Source organism: Python bivittatus, unplaced genomic scaffold (assembly GCF_059951505.1).
Source record: "Python bivittatus isolate LINGU-HERP-01145 unplaced genomic scaffold, Pbiv_v1 ctg000570_np1212, whole genome shotgun sequence".
Classification (NCBI taxonomy): Eukaryota; Metazoa; Chordata; class Lepidosauria; order Squamata; family Pythonidae; genus Python; species Python bivittatus.
Genome location: NW_028277097.1, coordinates 22,332,679 through 22,356,985, shown reverse-complemented (window position 1 = coordinate 22,356,985; position 24,307 = coordinate 22,332,679). Strand labels below are relative to the sequence as shown.

Below are 24,307 nucleotides of genomic sequence, written 5' to 3'. Positions count from 1 at the left end.
TTTTAAACAGAGAATTAACTTTAGGGGGGAAACATGCATGCTTTCATTTTTGAAGATGCCACATACAGCACCTTGGAAGTGCTAGGAATCATAGGGTTGAACACATTTCCCAAAGCCTAAAATCTAGCACTTTTGTAGATGGAAAAGTAGGAAGCATTGCTGGACATGGATTCTCCATTTTTGCAGTGCAGGCTGGCCTAACAAGCTGTATTAGACAAACCCACTGAGCCTCTGTAGCAAAACTGAGGCTGGTTGCATGAGATTAGAATTTCATTCAAGTCCAAAGTTCATAAAATGCAAGATTATTGCTGGGAAATACCCTGCTTTGTTGGGTGGAAAGATTGACTTTGCATCTCCCTCCCCCCTGCTTATCTCTCTATCATCTCTCTCTCTGTCTCCCTCCCTCCCTCTCTCTCTCATCTATCTATTGATGTGATGGTGGGCTCTGTAAACAATTTGGCAACTGGAAGAAGAACTTTGAAAAGGGAGAAGAAAACTAAGGACCTGGTCTGTTTTGGTCTTATAATGTAACTGGCTTTGGATAGCTGTTAGAAGAAGATACCAAGTTTTGAAAGGAAATGAAACATACAGGCTGCATTCACAAGCTAGCATTACTGAACTGACCTATTTTCTTTATCTGCTCAATCTTAACTTGGTTAATGCCACCAGAGTTAGGCATCTCTTACTTGATAGTCTTCATAGAACCAAGAGAGAGATTCAGATATACTTAAAGGGGGCAGGTAGAAGAAGAGAATTCCTCCAATGGTAGCTCCTCATTCCTGCAAAGGGAGTTGGTAGCAATGAATCTGAGGTCTGGTTTAACTGATAGAGCTATGAACCAGAAGAGTGGAAGGGTTTGTGTAATCCAAAACCTTGTAAACACTTATCTGAAAGTGACAGACCAAGGGGGTTTATAAATCTGCATTTGTCTTCTTAGGGGTTGAATTCATGAAACATACTAATGACCACTAACTAGGCCAGTGAAAGAGTTAGTCTATTCTCCACAAAGAACATCTTCATAACATCATCTGGACATCACTGAAATGATAGAAAACCTAGTCTCATTACTACTATTTTGATGAAACAGTGGTTGGATGACTCCATTTCTAATGGAAAAATGACTTCAGCGACTGCATTTCTCACCATGCTAAGCTGATTAATTGTATCTTTGGTTGATTAGTGTCTTGTGCAAGGTCCCCATTTGATGAGTTTATCATAAGGTTGAATCTTGAGTTCATTCCAAGTAGGGCAGCAATATCACAGGTTGCCATGCTTTGAGAATTATATGTGAGAAGCTAGGATTTGAAGGTACCATTTTAATAAACATTAGGAATTCCTGCGGGATACAGTGAGGAGTCCTGATGGGTGCTGGAAGGGTGGAAGGTTTGAAAGAGGGGGAACCTAATGGAAAGAGAGCATTTATAAGTAGGAGACCAAAGTCTAAGTGATCAAATTTACCCTTAAAAATCTCCCTCTTTTGATTCCTAGTGTTGACATTTATCCAACTTCAAGAGAACTGGGGATGATCAGATTGCATGAGACTTATTCCAAATTTAGTGAAAGGAAACATGGCAGCTAGTTAGATAGAAGATAGATTAGATAGATGATAGATAGACAGATAGACAGACAGATATTTGGAGGGGGGTATGAAGGAAGATACCTGGGAAAATGCAAGCTTTACTGGAATATATGAATTTTCTTACTAGGTTCTAAGGAAAATTAAATTATAGTTCAAAGGTAGGAGCCCAGCAGAGACATCCATGGGGCGAGGTAAAAGAGAAATAAAAAATGTTAAAATGGTGGCTCCAATCATGTGATCAAAGCCCCAACGAAGCCCCAATCTGGTGGCTTTTTCTCAAGGCCATGTAATTCACTTTGAGAATATTGCCTAATGATGCAGAGAACTACTGCATCTAAACGTGTTTAAGAAAAAAACTCTCAAGGATAAAGAAGGTTGGGAAGAATCACACAGCATAAAAAATACAAATTTGGCTAAAAGTTGATGAGCAGTAGAACCTTTGAACCTATACTTAGCCTTCCTCAGCCTTGAATTTAACAACTCTCTTGAAAAAGTCAAGCCTCAATCTTTTAAACATATCTTCATATCTGTTGTAAGAAAGAAATTCTCTCAAGATGTACATACATATACATATAGGATAGGAATATTAAGACTTAGAAGATTTCTCTCATTTTCTCTCATCTTAAAGTCCCTGGCCTTTGACACCACTGGCTGTATATAGAAGGAAGCTAGTCCAAGAAATTTGGTGAACATCAAAGTTGAAGAGCGATGCTGCAAGTTGTCCCCTTTCACAGTTACTATCATCCTCCCCTGATTTACTGTTGATTTGGCCACCTCTGACAAATTTTTTCTTCTGCTCTGACACCTGGGTACCTAAAATTGCTATGGCACTATTGGTTTAACCTTACTTCTAAAGCTAAAGAAAGTCCAAATAGTGGTCATTTCAGTATCCCAAAGACTCACCTTCTCTCTGTTGCTGTGGTATCATGGGAGGTGGCTGTGGGAAGGCTTGACTTATCTGGCCATATGCAGCAGGATAAGCAGCTAGAGGGAGAAAGAAAAAAAAAAGGTAGATTTCAAGATCCTTGTGGAAACAACAAAGGAGCCTTATCATCTTCTCAACCAAGAATTCAATCTCATAGGTCAGAAGGGGCATCTTGCAATGATCTCAGAAGATCCTAAAATCTAGGAAGCTAAATCTCTTAATATTAGGGGGTGGAGGGAGGGGACATATTAGCTCTTAGTATCTAAAGTAGGTCTAGGTTCAGGTTCCACATCCATGCATGTCATCCACGTCAGTTGGTCATTCAGAACTGTGAACTGATTGCACTGTAGAGCAACAGGTTTGACAGATGGAAAAAAGACAATGGGTGGTACATGAACATGAGGAGTCACAACTGCAGATTTCAACTTGAAGAGGATGCAGAAGGTAGATCAGGATCTACGGACACATCTCAAGGTAATTTGGAGCAGACAGGCAAGAACAGGACTCCAATTGTTTAACAATTAGAAACGTAGAAGTAAAGTCTCCTTCAATTCAGGTTTAACTAGTAGCTTCATGGGCATGTCCATATTGTTTTCTTGCAATGTGACTTGAAACTGTCTTCTTCTGGGACCTTCTTTCCTGGTCTAGCTACAGCTTGGGGTTTGCTAATGGTCTCCTATCCAAGTACACTCAGGTCCATTCTTGGTCATCTGGTTCAAAATCATCCAGGATTGGCTAGATGCTGTCATTTCCACATTGTTGCCAAGAAAACTACATGGACATCTCCCTGAAATCCCTCGGAGATAAGCTTGATTCGAGGGAGTCCTTACCTTTTATCTTAAACATTGCCTGATACCTATACCTCAACAGCTTTCATCAGCCTGATTTTTGCATAATATATTCTTGTGAAATAGTGGAGAATCTCAGATGGTACAATTTAGGGCAGTTCCCCCATATTACACCCTCTAAATGTGATAGAGCTGCAATCCTGGAATTTTAATATGTGATGATGATGATGGTGGTGATGTTGATGACGATGATGATGGAATTAGCCAATCCTAACACATCTGGGGCATGTCTTAGGTTAAGGTTATTTAATTTAGCTCTTCTGCCTTCCCAAAATAAGCAGAAAGGTAATGTATTGTTAAACCTTTCCAGATTGGTGCTCTGCAGGTATCTTACATGACAAACCTTATCATTCCCAGCCAAGATGCCTTCAACTTCCATCACCCCCAGCCAATTCATCTGAATGGCACCAAGTTAAAGAAAGCTGGATTAAGTGTCAGTGCCTCAAGTGATCTGAGCAATAGGAGGCATCAGTATGAACAACAGTTAAGGCTCCCTTGATTACAAACGGAATCCAAAATAATGACTCCGTGGAATCCCAACTGGGGTAGGAAAGACACAAATGCCCATTTGCATGCCTGGACTTAATTAAGAGCTGCAGCCCTTAGAATCTGAGATCTCAATGTGACCCATCTGTCAACCTTGATCAGCAATTAAGGGTGGGAATTAAACACCAACCAATCAAGGTTTCAAAATTTGCATCCCCAGATCCAAAAGCGGGGGGGGGGGGGGGAACCTTTGCACAGCAAGAACTAATGACTGTCCTCTGCACTCCAGGAAACAAACTAATTGAGTGAAGCAACAGGCTGGACTTGTTAAATGTGAAAGGACACCCAGAGCCTATTCTGAATATCTTCTACAATATTCTTGTGAAATTGCACCATGTCCTAAATGCATGAGAGAATGGTCTGCTTGAAGGTGAGAAGGGTACAAGCACCCCTGAGTTGGGCTAAACTCTTGGTTCCCATGTCCATGCTGCTTTCCTGACACAATTAGGGGAATTATTTGCCCTTCCTTTCTTCTTGGATGCATCTTGGTTGCCCATTGGGCCCACGGCCCTGGAATTTTTAGCCCTCCCATCCAGATCTGATCACAATTAGTTTCCAAGATCAGCCAAGGTGACCTAAGAGTTGCCAGGGCAAAACCTTTCTGCAGTGCTGACCACAGCATTGCATGGTTGAGTCCAGATGGTCACCAGGAACTGCACTCAGCTCAGGGACATCTTTACTATTACCTTATCAAGCCATATCTAGCCTTTGGGGGAGAAAAGCCTAACTTTCCTTTTCCTGTCCATCTGTGATCTTAGAAAGGGATTTGCTTTCCTGAGTTTAAGCTCTTGACTGACCATCTGTCTCTGCTTTGCCTCTTCTTTTACCTGGTCTTACCTCCTAGCTGCTTCTGTACTTTGTTCATAGGCATGCTTCCCTGCTTCCCAGGTACAAGATGAGAGTCCAGCTGGTGCCAGCCCTTTGAGATAGGCCAGATCAGGAAGCAGACACCATAAGAACTACTAGAGCTCTAGCCTGTTGCAATAAGGTATAATAACAGAATCTTGAAAGTGTGACAGAGTCTCTCATTCCCTTCTCTTATACCAAATAGAGTCAAGATGGGGCAAGTCTCAACCCCTCCTGTCTTTCCAGGCTAAGTATATTTTCCTAATGGCTGGTGCATATTTTCGTCAAGGCTATCTGTGGACACCACATATTAGACTCAGTCTCTCGTCCTGCGAGCAAAGAAAACATGGGGTGCCCCAGGGATCTGACGTATTCTCCATGATCAAAGGCAAGGTTTGATGATTCTCCAAATAGATTGATGTCAGTTCTTCAAGGTAGGCCTGATCAGGAAACTGTAAAGGGCTGTGAGAATAACTTTGAGGATCAGGAGGAAGAGCTACAACCAAGACAATGGTCAGATTAGTGAAATCTCAGTCCAAAGCAGAAATGTAATTAGAGAAAACATCTCAGACTTGACCTTCCCTAGTTTTCTTAAAGATAAAAGCAGGGAGTGGGGAGGCAGTTTCAAGATTCTGTTACTGTAATCCTACCATGAAAGGAGTATTAGTATTCATAACTTTTGTTTCCTAGTCTGGTCCACCTCAAAGGGCTGACAGAAATAAACAATGCATAAACTACTGGAATTCTACTTTATTGTTATAGAGTGAAATACTAGAACCTTGAAAACCTAGCAGAGTTTCTCTCTCACTCCATCTCATACCAAAGAAAGTCAAGGTGGGACAATCTTGAGTTTCTTCCTCATTCCTTCCTGCCTTTCCAGGGTAAGCTGAACTAACAGCTGCTGCATTCTTTTGTCAAAGCTATCTCCATCCTCCTCAATGGCTGGCTAGAGTCTTAGTTTATCCTTGTAGTTCGACATCTCTTCTATTAGGAACAGTGGCTAAACTTTCTGAGGAAACTTGGCTAGGAGTCTTCATTGCGATCAACCTGGGATCTGCTCCTTTCAGAAATCTGGGTTGAGCTACTGTCTGCAGTTTGGGATGGCTCCTCCAACCCACTTTGTATGAAATTTTGCAGGTGTGTGGTGGATTCTCTTGTCCTATATATGAGGAGGCCTAGAATAATTTCTGCTTGATAATGTGGGTAGGTCCAATCAAACCCTCCTTTTTCTTTTTATGAACGACAATTGGTGCATTGGTTTGAAAAGATGGCTTCCTCTTTTTCTGTGGTGAAATGTGCATGTTTAACAAGAATGAAAGAAAACAAAAATGATAAAGAACCCTTAATGTCATGCATGCATATGATGTTTAAAAAATCATGGATGGTTTCCTTTTACATTTGAAATGACTGCTGTAACCTGTGGTCTTACTTATTTAACCCTCTACTTATTTCTCTGAGAGAGAAGAATGGCGCTTCTTGGGATATTTTTTCCCCTTTGTGGATTCAGAACATTGAGGGATACAGAGAAAATAATCCCACTTTTTTGGCTTTTATTTCTAAACTGCTCAGCCACAAGATAAACCGTGTGCAATTATCAGTGAGAGGTAATGTTCTTATATGAGGATCCATCTCTAGGTATGTTTTTCTTCCCTTCTATGTGTTCCTTTGCTGTTTACATTTAATTCTGGTCTGGATCCAAATTTAAATATCTACTCTAAGCATGATTAAATTTGGACCAACTGTGTTTTTATTAACTTCCATATCTGTATCTATCTCGATATATCTCTATCTCTCTGTATCTTATCCATATCTTCTCATCTGATCGCTACAAGGCTTTTGTAGTGTTATTGCTTATTGTGTTCTGAGGATTGGTCAACTTCTCCTTGCTCTGTAGCTCCCCAGCTTCTAATATGGATTGTGATCACTAGCTGCTGTGTATTTAAAGAGGAAAGCACAGTATACATATAAGGAATAAATGAATGCCTCTGAAGGCAACTTCATAGCACAGATGTTGACCTCTGGGCTGCTCAGGTACAATGCATAGGCTGATGAGATCAACCATGAAGAACGCTGCTACTTTTATAGGGCCCCATAAAAGTGAAAGGTTTATTGGGAGAAAGTGTTAATACTAACGACCTGCGTATTGCTGTACTCCAGCATATGCTTGTTGCAAAGGATCGGCTGTGGTTGGGCTTTGTGCTGTGAAGACACAAGAGAGAAAAGAAGGAGAGGTTGAAAGGCACGCCAATATCTCCTGGAAGTGCAACACCACACATCTGGCAATATCAGTTGAACACATTTCTATTCAAAACTAGGAGCATTCGTTGCAATGGGCAGTGAGCTGCTTGGTTGGTTGATAATGAAATTTCTAACCCCCTTCTCATTGATAAAATAGTCTCAGAGGTGTGGATACCACCATATTAACCAATTTACTTTTAAACAAATAAACAAAAAACTAGAAACTTCTCTCTCTCTCTTTCTCTCTCTCTCTCTCTCTCTCTCTCTCTCTCACACACACACACACACACACACACACACACACACACACAGTTAGAAGGAATTTCCTGATGGTAAGTGTCATTAACTCATGGAACAGTCTGCATAGGACAGTGGTGGAATTTCTCTTGGGGGAGGTTTTCCAAAAAGGTGACCTGTTAGGGAGAATTTTAGGGATGATGATGATATTCAAATATAATCAGAAAGAGAAGCAAGGAAAAAATAGAAGAAAAGCAAGTTGTAAATAAAGAGGAGGTTTTCAAGCAGTGGAAATGGGACAAGAAATCATTTTGAAACGACATTGATATAAATCTACATATTAAAATATCTTCAATCAATCTGAAAGTTAAAAGCTATAAATCAGAATTAAAATCAGATTATTGTACAGTTTTAACCACTATGATTTGAATGACAAATTATAAAATGAGCAAAAGAAAAATTACAATAAGTTCTATCTGGTCTGAAAAACCTAAGTGCTATAATCTTATGTTAGGAGAAATCCAGACTTAGGAGGTGGCACGAACCCCTTTGTTAAAATGATCATCCAAAAATGGTTTCCACATCAAGTTAAATTCTCTATCACATTTGTTTTTTTTAAAATATGCAGCTAGTTTTGACATTGATGCATACTCTCATAACTTAATTTGGCTTTCTTTCATAGAAGGAATTATTTGTGCTTTTCAATAAGAAGCATAGAAAATTCTGGCAGGTATTATTATGTTCAAAGCCAGTTCAGTACATTTTGTAGGAATATAAAGTTTAGTAATATTCAGTAAAAAGATAATGGGCTGAAAAAATATCAACCTTTAAAATCTGTTTCATTCTATTAAAATAATATACCATTGATAAAACATCTTACACCAATTTCCTCTAAGTGTAATATTAACTGTAAATTTGATATTTCTCTTCCATTGATATTCCACTCGTTGCCAATCAATTGTACTGTTCAAATTCTGCATCCATTTGATCATAACCATCCTTAACTGATTGACTTTCTGAATTGCACTTCACCAGCAACTTATAAATAAATCTTGCTAAATGATCTGACTTTTGTGTGATAAGGTTTTTGTTTTAATTTGGTTAAATCTCTAACTGTTCCACCTTGTTTCTGTAATTCCTTTAGACTAGTGTTTCTCAGCCTTGGCAACTTTAAGACACGTGGACTTCAACTCCCAGAATTCCCCAGCCAGCAGGCTTTAAGATGTGTGGAATTTGAGTTCATGAATTTCCCAGCCAGCATGCTGGCTGTGGAATTCTGGGAGTTAAAGTCCACATATCTTTAAGTTGCCAAGGTTGAGAAACTGCTTTAGCCTATGCTGCTTATTTCTGGATACTGAAACCAGTGAGGTGGTTCTGGCCATTCTGAAGAGAGAACTTAAAGGACTTCTTTATTTTGTTAACAATTGTTAACAAAGTCTTGCAATCTGTATGGATTATTATCCCTCTACTGGTTAAATTCCAGTAGAAGAGAATCTCTGTAGCTCAGGGTTGAACTGTGGAGTCCTTGGTGCTCTCTGAGCTTGGCTGTTTGCTTGCAGACATTTCATTACCTGACTAGGTAACATCATCAGTGCTAGTGAGTGTGGGGTTTGCTCCCTGTTTATATACAGTAGCTTGCCCTGCTAGTGTTGGTGGGGGTATGATTTTCTCCTTGGTAGTTCCTTGATTAAGGTATTCTTTTCTGCTTGATTGTTTGTCTCCTTGGTAGTTCCTTGATTAGGGTATTGTTTTCTGCTTGATTGTTTGTCTGGTATTAATCCCTGCTTATCTAGGTGTAGGCTGCTGGACAGGATGTGTTCTGGTCTTTTTGTTTCCTTCTAAGCATTTTTATTGTCTCTTTTGAATGTTGTGTAAATGTGGTTTATCTCTATGGGTCTATTAATGGCTGATTTGTCTGAATGCCATACTTCCAGGAATGCAAATATATCAAAAAACAACCCACACTAACCAAAGTAACAACCCAACCTCCCACAAGAGGAGCTGTGTAAGAACATTATTCAGATGAATACAAATTCACTGCAGCAACACAGAACACTGGAAAAAGGAAGCAGATTGCCTGTACAACATCTTCCAACAAAATGTATACCCACACAACTTTATCAAAAAGTGCCTGACCACTCAACCCACTATAGCACAACCAACACAAGCTATGAAAAGGATCACATTGCCATACATCAGAAACGTCTCAGAAACCACCAACAGACTATTACAACCACATGGCATCTCTGTAGCACACAAACCAACTAAAGCCCTCCAAAATATCTTAAGCAAACCAAAAGACCCAGTAGCCCAAGAAGAGAAAACAGGAGTCATCTACAACATACGGCGTAAGGACTGTAACAGCCACTATATAGGACAGTGAGGCAGAAGGCTAGCAGAGTGTATCCATGAACACCAACTAGCAGTCAGAAGACATGATGAAAACTCCTTAATGTCACAACAGATAGACAGACTCAGCCATACTTTCAACTGGGAAACTGTGAACATCCTAGACCAAGCTAAATACAAAAATGCTAGGGAATTCCTGGAAGTTTGGCATTTAGACAAATCAGCCATCAGTAGACATATAGAGATAAACCACATTTATACACCATTCAACAGAGACAATAAAAAAGCTAAGAAGGAAACAAAAAGACCAGAACAGATCCTCTCCAGCAGCCTACACCCAGATAAGCAGGGATTAACACCAGACAAACAATCAAGCAGAAAACAATACCCTAATCAAGGAACCACCAAGGAGGAAACCACACCCCCACCAACACTGGCAGGGCAAGCTACTGTATATAAATGGAGCAAACCCCACACTCACTAGCACTATGATGTTACCTAGTCAGGTACTGAAAAGTCTGCAGGAAAACCACCAAGTTCAGAGAGCACCAAGGACTCCACTGGTTAAATTTCTAGGAGCATTTGGGGGAATTCTGCATGGAGCAGGAGACAGAACTAGGTGTCCAGCAAGGCCCTTTCAATGGTTCAATGATTCCATGAACCCCATGCGGGTGTGGGGAAAACATCTGTTTAGTTCCCCAAATAGCTTGAAGCCTCATAACCCAGGAGCAAAACCTATGCCAGTTGCAGAACAGAAGATGCAGGAGCACAATTTGAAGCCAGCATGTGGGCAAACAGAAATATTGTCACTGGATGCCAAGATTTGGTGCCCTTTGCAATGGAAAATGATTGTCAAGAAAGGAGATCCTTCCTATCTGGATCAGATCAGCAGCATTTCCCAGGATTTGTTTTTAAACAATATGCGGTGGATGCAAAAGTTAAAAGGGTACCCAGTGTCTCATTTTATGTTTCTTTTCTATGTCTGAAGAATTTGGTTTTTCCCTCTATTTGTCCTGTGGTCCTTGGAAGATTTTCTGAAGTCTGAGCACTTGAGAAAAGCAGTGCTCTGCGATCCTGTTGATGCAGCATTTTAGAACATAAGGAAGGTGGCAATGTTGTTTAATTATTTATCATATTTATATCACTGCCCGTGTCACAAAAAAGTGACTCTTTTCCCAGCTGCACATTGCAACCCAAAACATTTAGAGAAAAGGCAAGATTTGTTGGCATTTTGATGCTTCACAAAGATCTGATCCTGAACTCAACACAGGGCTAATTTGTCACCAAACTATATTAAGCTCAATCAATCATCAATCAATCCATCAAATCTTTATTATAATCATAGACCAGCGTAAGGTGGGTGGGGTTCAGTCACTAAAAAGAAGCATGAAGGATCTAAAAATATACATCAAGAGTAAAAATAAAAATCTAAAAAGAATTCTGAAAAGCTGGAAGATATAAAAAGATATATACATTTAAAAGTCTGCATAAAAACAAGAATCTAAAAGTAGGGGTAGGAGCATTAAATGGGGACAGAGGAGCATAAAAAATTAGTATGTGGAAGACGATTGTATATCTATCAAGTTACAAAGCACTCTAATATGGCAAACTAGGTGTTCATTAGATCTAGTTCAGTGTTTCTCAACCTTGGCAACTTTAAGATGGGTGGACTTCAACTCCCTAATTTATAAATACAGTGGTACCTCTACTTACGAACTTAATCTGTTCCGTGACTCTGATCGCAAGTCGTGTTGGTCGCAAGTCAAAGTAAATTTTTCCATAAGGTTCAATGTAATTACCGTTAATCCGTTCCGGTGTCCGTGGACCACGCATCAGGGGCGGAAAAACGGCCACTGACCACGCGGCAGAGCGGAAAAAATGGCCGCGGACCATGTGTCAGGGGCATAAAAATGGCCGTGGACCACGTGGAACGGGTGGAAAATGGCCGCGGACCACGTGTCAGGGGCGGAAAAATGGCCGTGGACCACGTGGAACGGGTGGAAAATGGCCGCGGACCACGTGGCATGGGCGGAAAAATGGCCGCAGACCACGTGGAACGGGTGGAAAATGGCCGCGGACCACGTGGCATGGGCGGAAAAATGGCCGCGGACCATGTGGAACGGGCGGAAAATGGCTGTGGACCACGTGGCATGGGCGGAAAATGGCTTGTAAGTCGAGGCAAATTCGTAAGTAGAGGTAAATTTTTGGGGCCGGAGCTGATCGTATCTTGAAAATTTCGTAAGTAGGGGCGTTCGTAAGTAGAGGTACCACTGTATAATAGTTTATATTAAAGTCAAGTTTCCTATTCCAGAGAAGCCCAACTGAATGGAAGTTAAGGAATCTCATTCATCCCCTCTAGCCTTTTTAGAAACTTCTGTTGCAATATTTTACTGTAAACATCAGAAGAAGACATCTACCCAGCCCAAGTAGGTTGGGATTTTCTTGGGCATTCTTTTTTTCCCAGACTCTCTCTCTCCCCTGTTCTACCCTCAGTGGCTAGGCATTCCAAAAATACCTTGGTTGAGTGAGATCATTTCTTTCTTTGCAGCAATAAAATATTTAAAGCAAAGCTTGGCAGAATCTCTTCCTCCCCTCAACCTCCATGTCACCTAGTCCCTAATCTTTCACTTTGGGGTTTGAGTTGAATTTGTATTTATTGCTGCTGGTTTTATATTTAGTAATGGACTTTACCTAAACCCCTGGATTTCAAAGAAGCAGGATAGGAAGAGTGTTGATGCCTTTGAACTTTGGTGTTAGAGAAGATGCTTGAGAATACTGTGGCCAGCCAAGAAAACAAACTGATGGATCATCAAACAAATCAACCCAGAGTTCTCACTCAAGGCGTAAATGACCAGGCTCAAACTATCCTACCTCGGACACATTATGTGAAGACCCAGCTCTCTGGAGAAGGTTCTAATGCTGGGAAAGGTGGAGAAGAAGAGGACAACTAGCAGCAAGGTGCGTGGACTCAGTTACAGTCATGATGGGGGCACCATTGGGAGACTTGAAAGAACAGGTTAGGGATAGATCGCCATGGAGAAAATCTATCTATGTAGTCGCTAGAAGTCGCAAATGACTTGATGGCACATAATCAATCAATCAATCAATTCTACACCCTCCCCCAACTCCTTTGTACTGTTAATGTGGTTCCTCCTGGAATTGCAGGTGTTTCTCCCCTCCCTTCTCTCTCTCTCCCTTTGCATCTTGGTGAGAGTAAATCTCAGTCTAAAAAGGAAAACCTGGATATCCTTGATTTATTCTACAAGATGCACCTGGTTTATCTCATTTTTTAAAAAAAAGTCAGAGATAAGCATACAATATGATCTGTAATGCAAAGAATCCTTTTGCTGAATATTTATATATGAAAGATTTGATAGCTAGATGTTTTGTGGCGTTTTTTGCCCATTTCAAAGTCAGAGCATTTTATCTGGGCTTGAAAAAGGAGTCGAACATTTTTTCAGATATTTTAGAGTTGTGTCATCTTTGGTGCACCCTTTTGCCCACAGAAGGATTTACTGAAAGAGAGGATTCATGATCATATGCTTTCTAGAACAGCTTCCACTGAAGGAATCTCTGAGGATGGTGGAAACAGCGGTGCCCTGCCAGTCCAGTTAAGATGTGTGTCTATGTGAACATGCCTTCAAGGTAAAAACCAAGATGCCTCCTTAACTGAACTGTAGTGAGTAATGAAGAGCTGGAAGTACAATAACTTCTCAGATTAGGACAAGTGCCTTCTACCAGGGAAGGAGGTGGCCTCTCTCTTAATGGCGTCATTTCCATATCCACTGGGAAAAAGGGTCTCTCGGACATCGTTTCCTCAGGTGCAAGAGGATTCCTCGCCAAGGTGACCCAATGGCAGGCTACCTTCCATAAATCCAGAGACACACCAATGACCTTCTGAATGACCATCAATATAAATTTAAGAAAGGGAGCAGGATTTCATTAGGGTAGCATTTAAGAAATTACTCCCAAGTCCTTCAAACAAAGTCAATCTCTTAAAGTCACTCCCAAAGTCTCTGCCCAATGCCCAAAATGTCAAAGTCCACATATTCAGGAGGGCTTTGCCTTCAAAGGATCCAAAGATGCAGTTGATGGAGTAATCAAGTCTCAGGAAGAGAGAGGAGGATGACTTAGCAGGAGAAGTCACACAATCCAATACACCTTTCTACCTCCTTTTGTAATACCACTCAATTACAAGGTTTGCGCTTAACTAGCGCTTTGAAAACAAGTTGTTTGAATGCAGAAGAAGAGGTCTAAGAGGGCTGAAAATACACACCACTGCTTTAAGGAATCAGCTTGTTAAAAGAACTCTGAAAACATCAGCGTCTGTTTTTGGTCGTGTGTGGAAGCCTGGAAAGTGATGTGGCCGCTTGGTCAGCACAGAGATAATGCTTGCACAAGCTCCAAACCACTTCTTCCATGCACAGTCCATGTTTCCATATCTACATAGTATTCCCAAATCCAGATTTCACTCTTGACAGCCAGCCTAGGACCCAGTTCTGTCAGCAGCCAAAATGAAATTGATGTAATACTGCTTTTAGCCCACTTATTTCCTGACTCCAAAGATAAGGCTGTCCAGCTGGTAGCCTTCACGTGTGCTTGGTGATACTTCTTATAATTCCTAATGAGGATGGACCATGAGGACAGTCAAATGACTCTTCTAGAAGAAGAGGTGAGGATAATTGCATGCTTTATCCTTGAGAAGAGAAGATTGGGGATGGGTGAGATATGATATTGCTCTTCAACAACCTGATGGAATGTCACACAGAGAAGGATGCCCAGAACTGTCCTTTATCATCTCAGTGGAAAAGAGGGAATGATGCTCTGACAGTATAAGATTCTACTAGAATGTTGAGAAAAATATCCTAATGATAAGAGCAATTGGCCAGAGGAACTAGTCATCACAGGTCTCTATTATTATTAATATTATCATTATTGGTTGTATTCAAACAGAGGCAGGAGAGCCATCTGCTTACATTTTGATTCCTGCACTGAGCAGGGGGTGGGACCCAATGGCTTCAATAGCCCCTCCCAACTTAGTGATTCTATGATTCTGTGCTGACTAGAGATGTTGGGAATGGTGGCCATTGGAAGGGATTGGCTAATATCAATTACACTCATATTAGTGACAGAGATGGGAAATCACAGCCCCACAGATGTTCAGTCACGTCTAGTACACATGTTGAAAGTCCACTTCAGCCATATCTGAAAGGGCCTTGGTTGCCCACCTCAACTTTCTGGTTTCAGATCACCATCTGCTTGGCCAAAGTCTTCAAACCTTTCAGATTTAGCACTAGAATCGAACTCATTCCATGTGGAACCTGGGGTCTACTTTTAATTTGCTGCTATATGCAAAACTTATTTCAGTTCTTCTTAAAGCCTCTCTAGTTCTCTATTCTTATTTTCCACACACGTTATGCTTCTATTTTTCTGGTAACGACCCAAATGAGTGAGCAGAATAAGAGTCTTTAAGGAGAGGCGTTCCACCACCCCAATTCTATAAGCAGCCAAAACCAGCGGGGAACAGGAGGACTGTCTTTTTAAGAACAGGCTCTGCAAGGTCAGGATTAAAACAAATAAATATATAATTGAGTGCTCCCACGTCACCTTCTGCCTAAATCCAATTTAAATCATTCTCCCCAAGCCTAATCTATATCCATAATTATATCATTTGGTACAACAAGCTTGTGAGAGGTTTCACAAAATTTATGTAGATTAAAATTCATGGGTGCCATACTACCGATTCTGTATTATGAAGATTGATTAGGACAGCTGATGCAGTGATTAAAGGAGTGTGCATTTACTGTTGCAATTAATTAGGCATTCAGACACAACAATAACTACAATAACTGAAAGAATGCGCTGAGCCGGCATTCTTGGCTTTGGGGCGGGGGTCTCTCTGCTGCTTTGACAAGGATTCTGACTTGATGGAAGGGTCATGAAAAGGGAATTTTGCAGGCTGCCCCGTTCCTTCTTTTGTCCCCACTCAGATCTTTTCCCTCTGAAAGTCAAAGGTTTTCCCCTTCAACTCTTCACACTGATAGGTAGAAATCTGGTTATGCACCAGATGCTGCAGCCAGCGATGGAGACAAATTCCGGGACTTGGTCTGAGGGTCCAAATGTTGCATCACGTGATTGTGAGTCAGGCGCTTGGAGACTGGCTCGCAGTTATGACATTGCAGCATCCCGTGGTCACAGGGTCACCATTTGCAACCTTTGCCGTCAGCTTTCCACAAGCAAAGTCAGTGGGGAAGCCAGCAGGAGGTTGCAAATGGTAACCACGTGACGTGGCGCTTAACGACAGTGTGGGATTCGCTTCCTGATGGCAACCAGAAGTGCCAGAACTGCCGTTGCTAAGTGGTACAGTCCCATGACATCACACTTTATGACGGTGTTGCTTAGTGATGGAGTTGCCAGTCCCAGTGACCGTCGGTAAGTGAGGACTATCAGTATTGAGTATCTATACCCAACCCTTCTCCAACGTAGTGCTTCCAAGCCCCACGTCCCCCATTGTGTATCTGCCACCTTGTTCCGCCCAGCCCATTCTTCCAAGCTGTCCATTCTGACTGCAATCTTGTTCTGTCATCCAGAGTATTGGCCAGGCCTCTTAATTTTGTGTCACCTTCATATCTGATTAGCAATGTCTCTGCTTCCAGAGCTGCCCTGATTATTACTCTGCTTCAGGATTGGTACAGGTTGGCACTATTAAGGCCTCTCATACTTCAGGACCTGGGTATCTGCAAGACTGCCATCTCCCAGTGGTTTGGGCCCATCTTTGAGTGAGGAGGTTCCCTCTGGATCTTGATCCTTTGAGAATGCCATCTGCAGGGACCCCATAGTTGGGCCTCTTCTTCTTGCTGCCCTCTTCTCTGAAACTGCATTTCCCCCCCCCCCCCACATCAGATGAACTTTGATCTGTTACTTTTTTGTAAAGCAATTAAGATGTGTCTGTTCATTGGGCCTTTGGCATTTAAAGAGCCTTTTCCTCTCTGCTGCTATAAGAGTTAGGGTTGTTTCTTGGCATTTGAGTAGCCCTTATTGTTATATTGTTGTATCTTTTCCGTTTTTAACCTTAGTGCTGTTGGAAGTCTGTAAGCTGCTCAAAGTCAGACATGACTGAAGCAGCATATAAGTCTAGTGAAATAATAAACAAGCAAACAAATAAATAAGAACATTGTATACCACTGGAAAAAAATCCTATGTCTTTTCTCCTTTAAAGGAAGAGAGCATTTGGCCAACGCTGCTTGGCTTTGGAAGTTAAGTAGCATCAGGCTTGGTTAGTATTTGGATGAGGCTAAAATGAGAACAAAAACCATTTTGGGGGGAAGAAGGAATTGGCAAACCACTTCTGTAGAGCTGTTAGAAAGCAAAACAGAAATGTCCACACATTCATCAGCAGCTGAGTTCAACTTGAGGGACTCTTCATTTTCTCACCCTGGCAGGACTTAGCCAACCTTAGATAATCTTGAAAAGCTAAGCAGGGTTGAGCCTGTTTAGTACTGGGATGGGAGACTGCTGTAGGCTAATCCAGGAAGTCAAATGGCATTTCAGAAGAAGATGGGGAAAACTACTTCTATGCCGCTGCACATAAAATTCCATGGATGAAGTCATAAAGATATCAGGAGCTCAGCTCAGTTAGTAGAAGCCACTGGAACCACTTAACTGGTGAGCTGGTTTGGAAATTTGGGGTGATGTAGTATATTATTAATCTTTCTTATTCTGATTAAAGAGCCAATGCATCTTAAAAAACAGATGGGAAAGGACCCAGAATAACATAAGCTCTGGATCCAAGTATTGGGCTAGACTCAGAAGAAAAAACTCCCCAAGGCCACCTCCTCCGTCGTACCTGGGTAAGGATGGATGCCGTTGGCAAAGACGGCTTCTGCTGCAGGTTGCCCATTCGCTTGTGGTGGGAGGCCAGTGAAACCATTCACCCCAATGGGAGAGGGGATGCTAGGCACGGCTGGTGCAGTGATGCCTGGAGGCGTGCTGCCACCTAGAGGGCAGGAGAGTAAATGCAGAGCGTCCATCAATTGCATTCATCGGTTGAGTAGATGGATCAACCACATATAGGAAACATTTCAAAGTGATCTGTATCAAGGCTTTGCTACTCCAAATTGGGGCCCCCCTCCCATTTCCCCCCACAACAACCCTGTGAGGACTGTGGGAAGGACTGGCCCCAAGTCACCCTGTGAGCTTCCATGGCTGAGGGCAGACTTGAATCTGTTCTCCCAAGTCCAACACCTTCCTTACTACCTCACAAGGACTCTCAGCCTCCCACAGCAGAGCTCAGTTGTTGGAGCAAGGTTTATTGTGCTTAGCAGGATGGAGCTCTTGAGCTTCCCAGTATCAGATCAAAGGTGGAAAGTGAGCCACTCCTTGCTTTCTGTCATTGGACCAGGCGGTTGCTTCATTGCCATCTCCAGTAGGACCTTCTACACCTATGCCGAAAATGATGCTGTTGAAGTGGCCAGGCTTCTTCATTGGAACAGGTTGTAACCATTCTGCAGGTCTGACAACAAGGACTGGCCTCAGTGGTGTTGGGTGGTGGTGGTGTTGGTGGTGGTCGTAATGGGCGAGATGGCAGATGGAGCATGGCAATACAAGCTCCGCCCCTTTTGGAAAGGTTAGGGCTTGCATTGCAATGTTCCACCTGCCCGCTTGGCTGTTTTGATGCTGCCGATTGGCCTATGATGCTCTTCTCATCCTTACCTGAGGTGGGTGTCATGGGGGTGGCAGCCAGCCCGTTCATGTTGAGTGCGGCCATCTGCTGCATTTGAGCTGCTGCGAAGGCTGCCATGGGATTTAGGTAGCCGCCTTGTGCCACGGAGGCCATGATGGCGGCCTGTTGCTGCATCAGCTGGAACAAAGAGAACAGGGAAAAAATATCACGCATTCACTGGCAGAGCAGCTTGGGGACAGAGGACGGCACCCAGATGGTCCTGACCTTTCTTTCCAGAACTGTGGTGGATGTTCAAAACTCTTCCTTTGGGAAAGGGAACTCTTAACCCAGTCCCACGGGACCAAGTGTGGAAGAAGAAGGAGAAGAAGGAGAAGAAGGAGAAGGAGAAGAAGGAGAAGAAGGAGAAGGAGAAGAAGGAAGATGGGAAGTGACCAGCAACAGCAAGGAAGAGACTGCATAGACTCAAGGGGGACTAAAAACTATGGAGTAAACCTACTATGGACAACATTGGTGGACAATCAGAAAGTACTGGAGTGAGCCAAGAGTGAAGGGTCTCCAGATAAGAGGTTTTGTTTGCTGTCCTCTGCATATTACACTTGGAAGTATTGCAGTATAACTGCTGCTTCTCTCTTCATGGGCCAGAGCTGTCCTCCCGATTTAAAAACAAATAGAAAGAAGGAGCAGCTTCCAGACTTCATTGATTCCTAGTTAAGATTGGGGGAGTGCTGGGAAGCAAAGCAATAAGTGCTGGAGAGGGAAGAAGAGACACAGGCCATGGCACTCTGCTTGGGCGGCCAGGACATTTCCTAGCAAAGCCACCGAGAACAACAGAAATGGCCATTATGGACAACTCGCTTTGCTTCCAGCCTCGGCCAACGTTCATTTTAAAACCTGGCCCATTTCAAAGGAAGGATGATTGGGGGCTTTTCTGGGACGATTCCCCAAGATGATGCTCAAAGGAAAAGGAGGCTAGAGATCCAGTCCTTGTAATAGTTGTGCAGGTGTGAGAATGTAGGCAGGCACAGCTTGGGTGATCCAGAATGATACTTTTCTGGATACTTTTCATTGTCCATAAAAAAATATGACTTTCCGCCTTTATCTCCCTGCTAGATTTAGACTCTAGGAATTAGGATTTAAATTCCAACCCACTTCACGGGGTTATTTGCCTTGAAAAGTCTTTTTTTCTCTCAGTCTTCCTAGTCTGACTATATGCATACAATGTACTTAACTTACCAGATTTAACTTGCAGAACTCAGTTCTTTTTCTAGGTTCCCACAAAACAAAGAGCCATAAACCAACAGAAGGGGCTGTGTTGGCACAACATGTGAACCCACAAAAAACTACACCAAGGTTAACATATTGTGCATATGTATCTGCTTGGTCTTTATCTGATCCCGGTTAAGCAAGTTGTGGGAATGTGGTCATGGGGAACTGGGGCAAAAAGGTTTATCTCCTGCTGTTTCCTCTCCCTACCCCAAGTGTCCACAAGGAACAAGGCTTGCTCCGGCATCAGGATGTCACCCCATGAGCGTATCTGATTGTGGCGGTTGTGGAACAATCGCCACATCACAGTCAGTGTCTGACACCATGTGGGCTGAGTTCACACAAGACACTTAAACACAAGTGGGGTCAATAAACACATTCACTGGCTTTATGTAACATGCCATGCCCACCCCAAAACAATTTGAAGCCATCAGCTGTAACATAGCCTCAAGGGATGGCCTGATTCGCCCTTCTGGTTAGATCATGGCTGACTTCCTACAACCTAGCAGGTGTGTGAGTCCAGTTTCAGTGTTCCTGAGGGGTGCTATGCCTTGGCCATGTACATAGGAGATTGACCCTAACCATGAGGTCCGGATAATGACGATATGAGCTTTTGAACATCAGTTGCTCCTCTGTACAGCAAGAATGTAGGGGGTGGAGTTTGCAAGTTGACATCAAGAAGGATGTTTAATCACTTGCACCTTCTCATGGATGTCTATCCTGGGGCACACTCCAAATCACATTTTCCCCTTCAAATTTTTACATGGCCCCAGTAATTGAAGATGGTCTATAGATTGTGTGTGCGTGCGTGTGTGCCTTCGAGTCAGTTTTTGACTCCTGGTGACTGCCTGGACAAGTCCCTGCAGTTTTCTTGGCAAGGTTTTTCACAACTGGTTTGCCCTTGCCTCCTTCCTAGGGCTGAGAGAGAGTGACTGGCCCAGGGACACCCAGCTGGTTTTGTCCCTAAGGCGGGACTAGAGCTCACCATCTTCGGTTTCTAGCCTGATGCCTTAACCACTACACCAAACTGGCTTTCAACTATAGATTAGTTGCAGTGAAAAACACTCTATATTGTCTCCAGCAACAGCAACAACATGCAGGTGGATAATGCCGGGGAATACGAATGTTGCGATGGAGACGTGTAAATTGGTCTATGTCATTCCCATGTCATTGGTCACATGGAACTGCTTATGACTCTGTTCCTTCCCATTTTGAGCTATTATCATTCATTTCTGCTAATTGCTGTCATTTTCCCTATGAGAAGAGGCTACCAAGTTGGGAACTCTTTAGCTTAAAAAAAAAGGTGATGGAAGGAGGACATGCAATGAAGCTGATTGGAAAAGGAGTTCAGAACCAGGAAAAGGAAGGACGCCGTTCTTCATCAGCACGCAATTCATCAGTGAAGTTCGTTACCATAAGATGTGGTGATGGTTGCTAACCTGGATGGCTTTAAAGGGGATTGGATACATTCATGGAGGACAAGTCCATCAAGGGCTGTTGGTCTTGAAGACTCCATGTTACCTCTGCATTGTGGGAATGTGCTTTCCAGTTGCAGGAAATATTCGTGGAAGACGGGTGTCTCTGTCTCCTGCTTGTGAGCAGCAAAAGAGGCAGATGGTTGTCCCCAAAAAGGCTGAAGTAACATGGCCTGAAATAGCTGGGCCGTTCTTATGTTCTTACTGTACACGTGTACATCTTTCCCCAGCAAATTAAACCCTACATGCCTGCTGTTTTTAAATAGAGTTTCCGCAAATACATGTTTGGGGAGGGGGTGTGTACCAATATACACTGCTTTCTTTGGAAGTTTGGATCTGAGAATAACAGATACTCTTACAGTCTACAGATTGGCATCAACTAGTCTATATCACACTGCTTCACTTGCAAAAAGTAGTTTTTTTTCACTGCTGTATGTCAGCGGTAAACTTCTGCTCTGGTTCTGCAGGTTTATTCTTGTGTCCCGAAGGATCTATGCAGAGCTAAATGCGATTCTGGTCTGTTCTTATCCTTCTTTCATTCCCTGCTGGCAAATCTCGCCTCCTCCAACTTCTGCATGGACAGAAATAGCTGCGCTGAGTTTCCCGTCATAAATATTCCTTGTGATGGCGCCCCCATGTGGCGAATCCTGACATTGACTGACTCGGAAAGCTGGCGCTCTCCCAATTTCTGTTCTGGGGGGAGAGCCCATGTGGTTAGGCGTATGGTGCGTGCAGGCGTGTGTGCATGTGGGCACGCGCCTTCGTCAGAAGCGTGGAATTCATTTGCTAATATTCTCTAGGAATGTTTGGGAAGGGGGTCTTAGCTAGTCTAAATACAGATCTATAATGGGACTGCGAGCCGACTTGCATGTGTGAAACCTGTCTGCTGTGTGTATCATCCTAGCAAAGGCCTATCCTTCGATTTGGGTCTTATTTAAATTGGGCAATGGCTGTTTCTATCAGGGCTTTAAGTCCCCCATCTCAGCAGACCTTGGATCCTGCCTAAAAAGAGGGGTTCAAGGAAGCAAGCAGCTCAACTCCGTTGCTGAAGACCATGACCTCTTGGTTCAACCTGACCTTGATACCACTTTTGCCCTCTGAATATGTAAAAGAAACTTGAGGATGTCACTCGAGGTGATGACAGCCCTGCCAGAATATGCATCTTCTAAAAATGGAAGTTTACTTTTTTGCCCTTTCAGAATTATGATTTTGTCCTCATGTGCAAATGTATGCAGACTTAATGTGCTCATTAATAACTTATTTGCCTGAAATGGATGCAATTAATTAACTAAGATTTCTTTAACCAAATGACAATTTGAAAGAGAGAGCGCTTGGCTCAAGTGAGGCCAAAAGAAAAGGTGCTTTCTGCAAATGTTCTGGGCAGTTGGGATGATTTTAATGGCGTTCTGCCACTTGACCCGAAAAGTGGCCTTTTTTTTCATGTGATCATAGATATGAGGAATGCTGAGAAGGTACTGGAGCATAGACCTGTCCTACCATTAACCTACCCTGCTCTCCTCAGTGTAAGCATGTTTATGATATCATCTTGCTCACAACTAATGGAGATCATCCAAAATGCTTCTATTAGAACGCCTTCCTTCCTTCCTTCCTTCCTTCCTTCCTTCCTTCCTTCCTTCCTTCCTTCCTTCCTTCCTTCCTTCCTTCCTTCCTTCCTTCCTCATATTAGTTTATTCTTCATCCTGATCAGGCCACACCTAGAAGTCTGCGTCCATTTCTGGGCACCACATTTCAGGACAAACTGGAGCATGTCTAGAGGACAGCAAGCAAAATCAGGACTGGTTAGGACAAGGACTTACAAGGAATATTTTGAAGCATCAGGTATGTTTAGCCTGGACTGCAGGGAAACACCGTATCTGACTTCAGGTATCTGAAGGACGGTCACATTGAAGATGGGCAGAATTGTTCAGAGTTGTGCCAGAAGATGGGACAAGAAACAATGGCTGTAGATTTTGTCTGAACATCAGGAAGGATCTCCTGTGAGTGAGAGGTTCGGCAATGGAACAGGAAGCCTTGGGAGATGAAGGCTTCTCCTCCCATGGAGGTTTGAAACAAAAGCTGGATGACCATCCCTCAGGGATGCTGTAAGAGTGGATTTCTCTCTTGGGTAGGAAGTTGATCTCCAAGATGATTTTGTAATTTCCCTTCTCCATTCTTTTGTGGGACAAAGTAACATCCAGTCGGGAACTAGAGCTGCATTCCCCCCTCCAAACCAAAATGGGGAAATGAAGTCACACAGCCTCATTTCTAGCCTATCACCACCTTTGGCTAACGTTTGGGAAACAGGAACACCAGGACACTTTGCCTCAAGTGTCTCACTTTCCCTCCTGCAAATGTTCATGGTAGGCAGGCAAAGAACATACCACCCCAAGGGTGCCTGCAAGGGGAGGGGGCAAGAAAGTCAGGGTGGCAGCTGTGACTGCATGGTCAATGCCCTGCCCCGTGTTACATTCATAAGAAGGGGCGGGGCTTTGATTGCGCAGTTCTGCCACCCCCTTGACTTTCCTGAAGCCCCCTGCAGATGCCCTTGGCCAAATGCAGCGCATAGAGACAGCATGAGAGGTCCTTAGAAGTGTTTGAAATGCAAGTAGGAAAGAGCTGGACCTTCATATGATTTCCAGTATCTCTGGGTGTCAAGGTGGCAGCTTCCTGTTGGATTGTTAATTACCCTTTCTTACTACCTGCCGTGCAAGACACTTTCACATTTTAATTAGCGATTTACTGTTCTTTGTAATTACTGATGGAGTGATTAGAAGTCCCTTTCTGTCACTGCACAATAGCAGCCTTCTCTTCTGCCTTTAAAGGGTCCTCCCGTTCATCTGGCATTCACAGAAAGTATTGTCCAGATTGATGAGCAGGTGATTTTATAAAATACACCAATGAAGGGGGTGGGGGTGGGGGTGGGGGGCTAGGAGGGGAGGGCAGGAAATGCTTTTGTTTTTAAGAGGTGGGGGCTAGTGTAGCCACTGTGCATCTGAACCCAGAAATGGTATGAAACAGAAGAGACCATTGTATGGGAGAACATCTCATTCTGGGGAGTTGAAATTACCCACATTTTTTGGGCAGCATTTCTGGGGGCAGCAGCTGGGAACAAGAGCCAGATCTAAAACTTGGGGTCTAGAAAGATGGTTTACAATCCTTTAGAGCTGGTGAGCTCATTTGGGATTTTTTTTTATGGGGCATGGGGACTCTCACCACAAGGCTGGGATGTAGTGGGGAGACTTGCACCTACAACACGCCTGCACAGGTGGACAGGATCTGTTAGAAAAGACCAAAAAGCAAACTGGTGAGGTTGCTTTG

At 43.0% G+C, this 24,307-nt stretch overlaps 1 protein-coding gene across 32 annotated transcripts in view; it reads right to left on the bottom strand.

Annotated features, from left to right (window-relative positions):
- The window catches only part of CELF4 (CUGBP Elav-like family member 4), a 752,374-nt gene that overhangs the window by 21,278 nt on the left and 706,789 nt on the right, over nucleotides 1-24,307 (bottom strand). For 11 of the 32 annotated variants that reach the window (XM_088153023.1, XM_088153035.1, XM_088153006.1 and 8 more), the window contains 4 exons: nucleotides 18,281-18,428; nucleotides 17,415-17,564; nucleotides 6,878-6,943; nucleotides 2,483-2,563 (listed from right to left, as the gene is read on the bottom strand). In XM_088153023.1, coding sequence (XP_088009149.1) covers nucleotides 2,483-2,563; nucleotides 6,878-6,943; nucleotides 17,415-17,564; nucleotides 18,281-18,428 — 445 coding nt within the window. The remainder of the gene's footprint in view (nucleotides 1-2,482; nucleotides 2,564-6,877; nucleotides 6,944-17,414; nucleotides 17,565-18,280; nucleotides 18,429-24,307) is intronic. The other 21 variants (XM_088153017.1, XM_088153030.1, XM_088153011.1 and 18 more) reach the window with 4 other exon arrangements.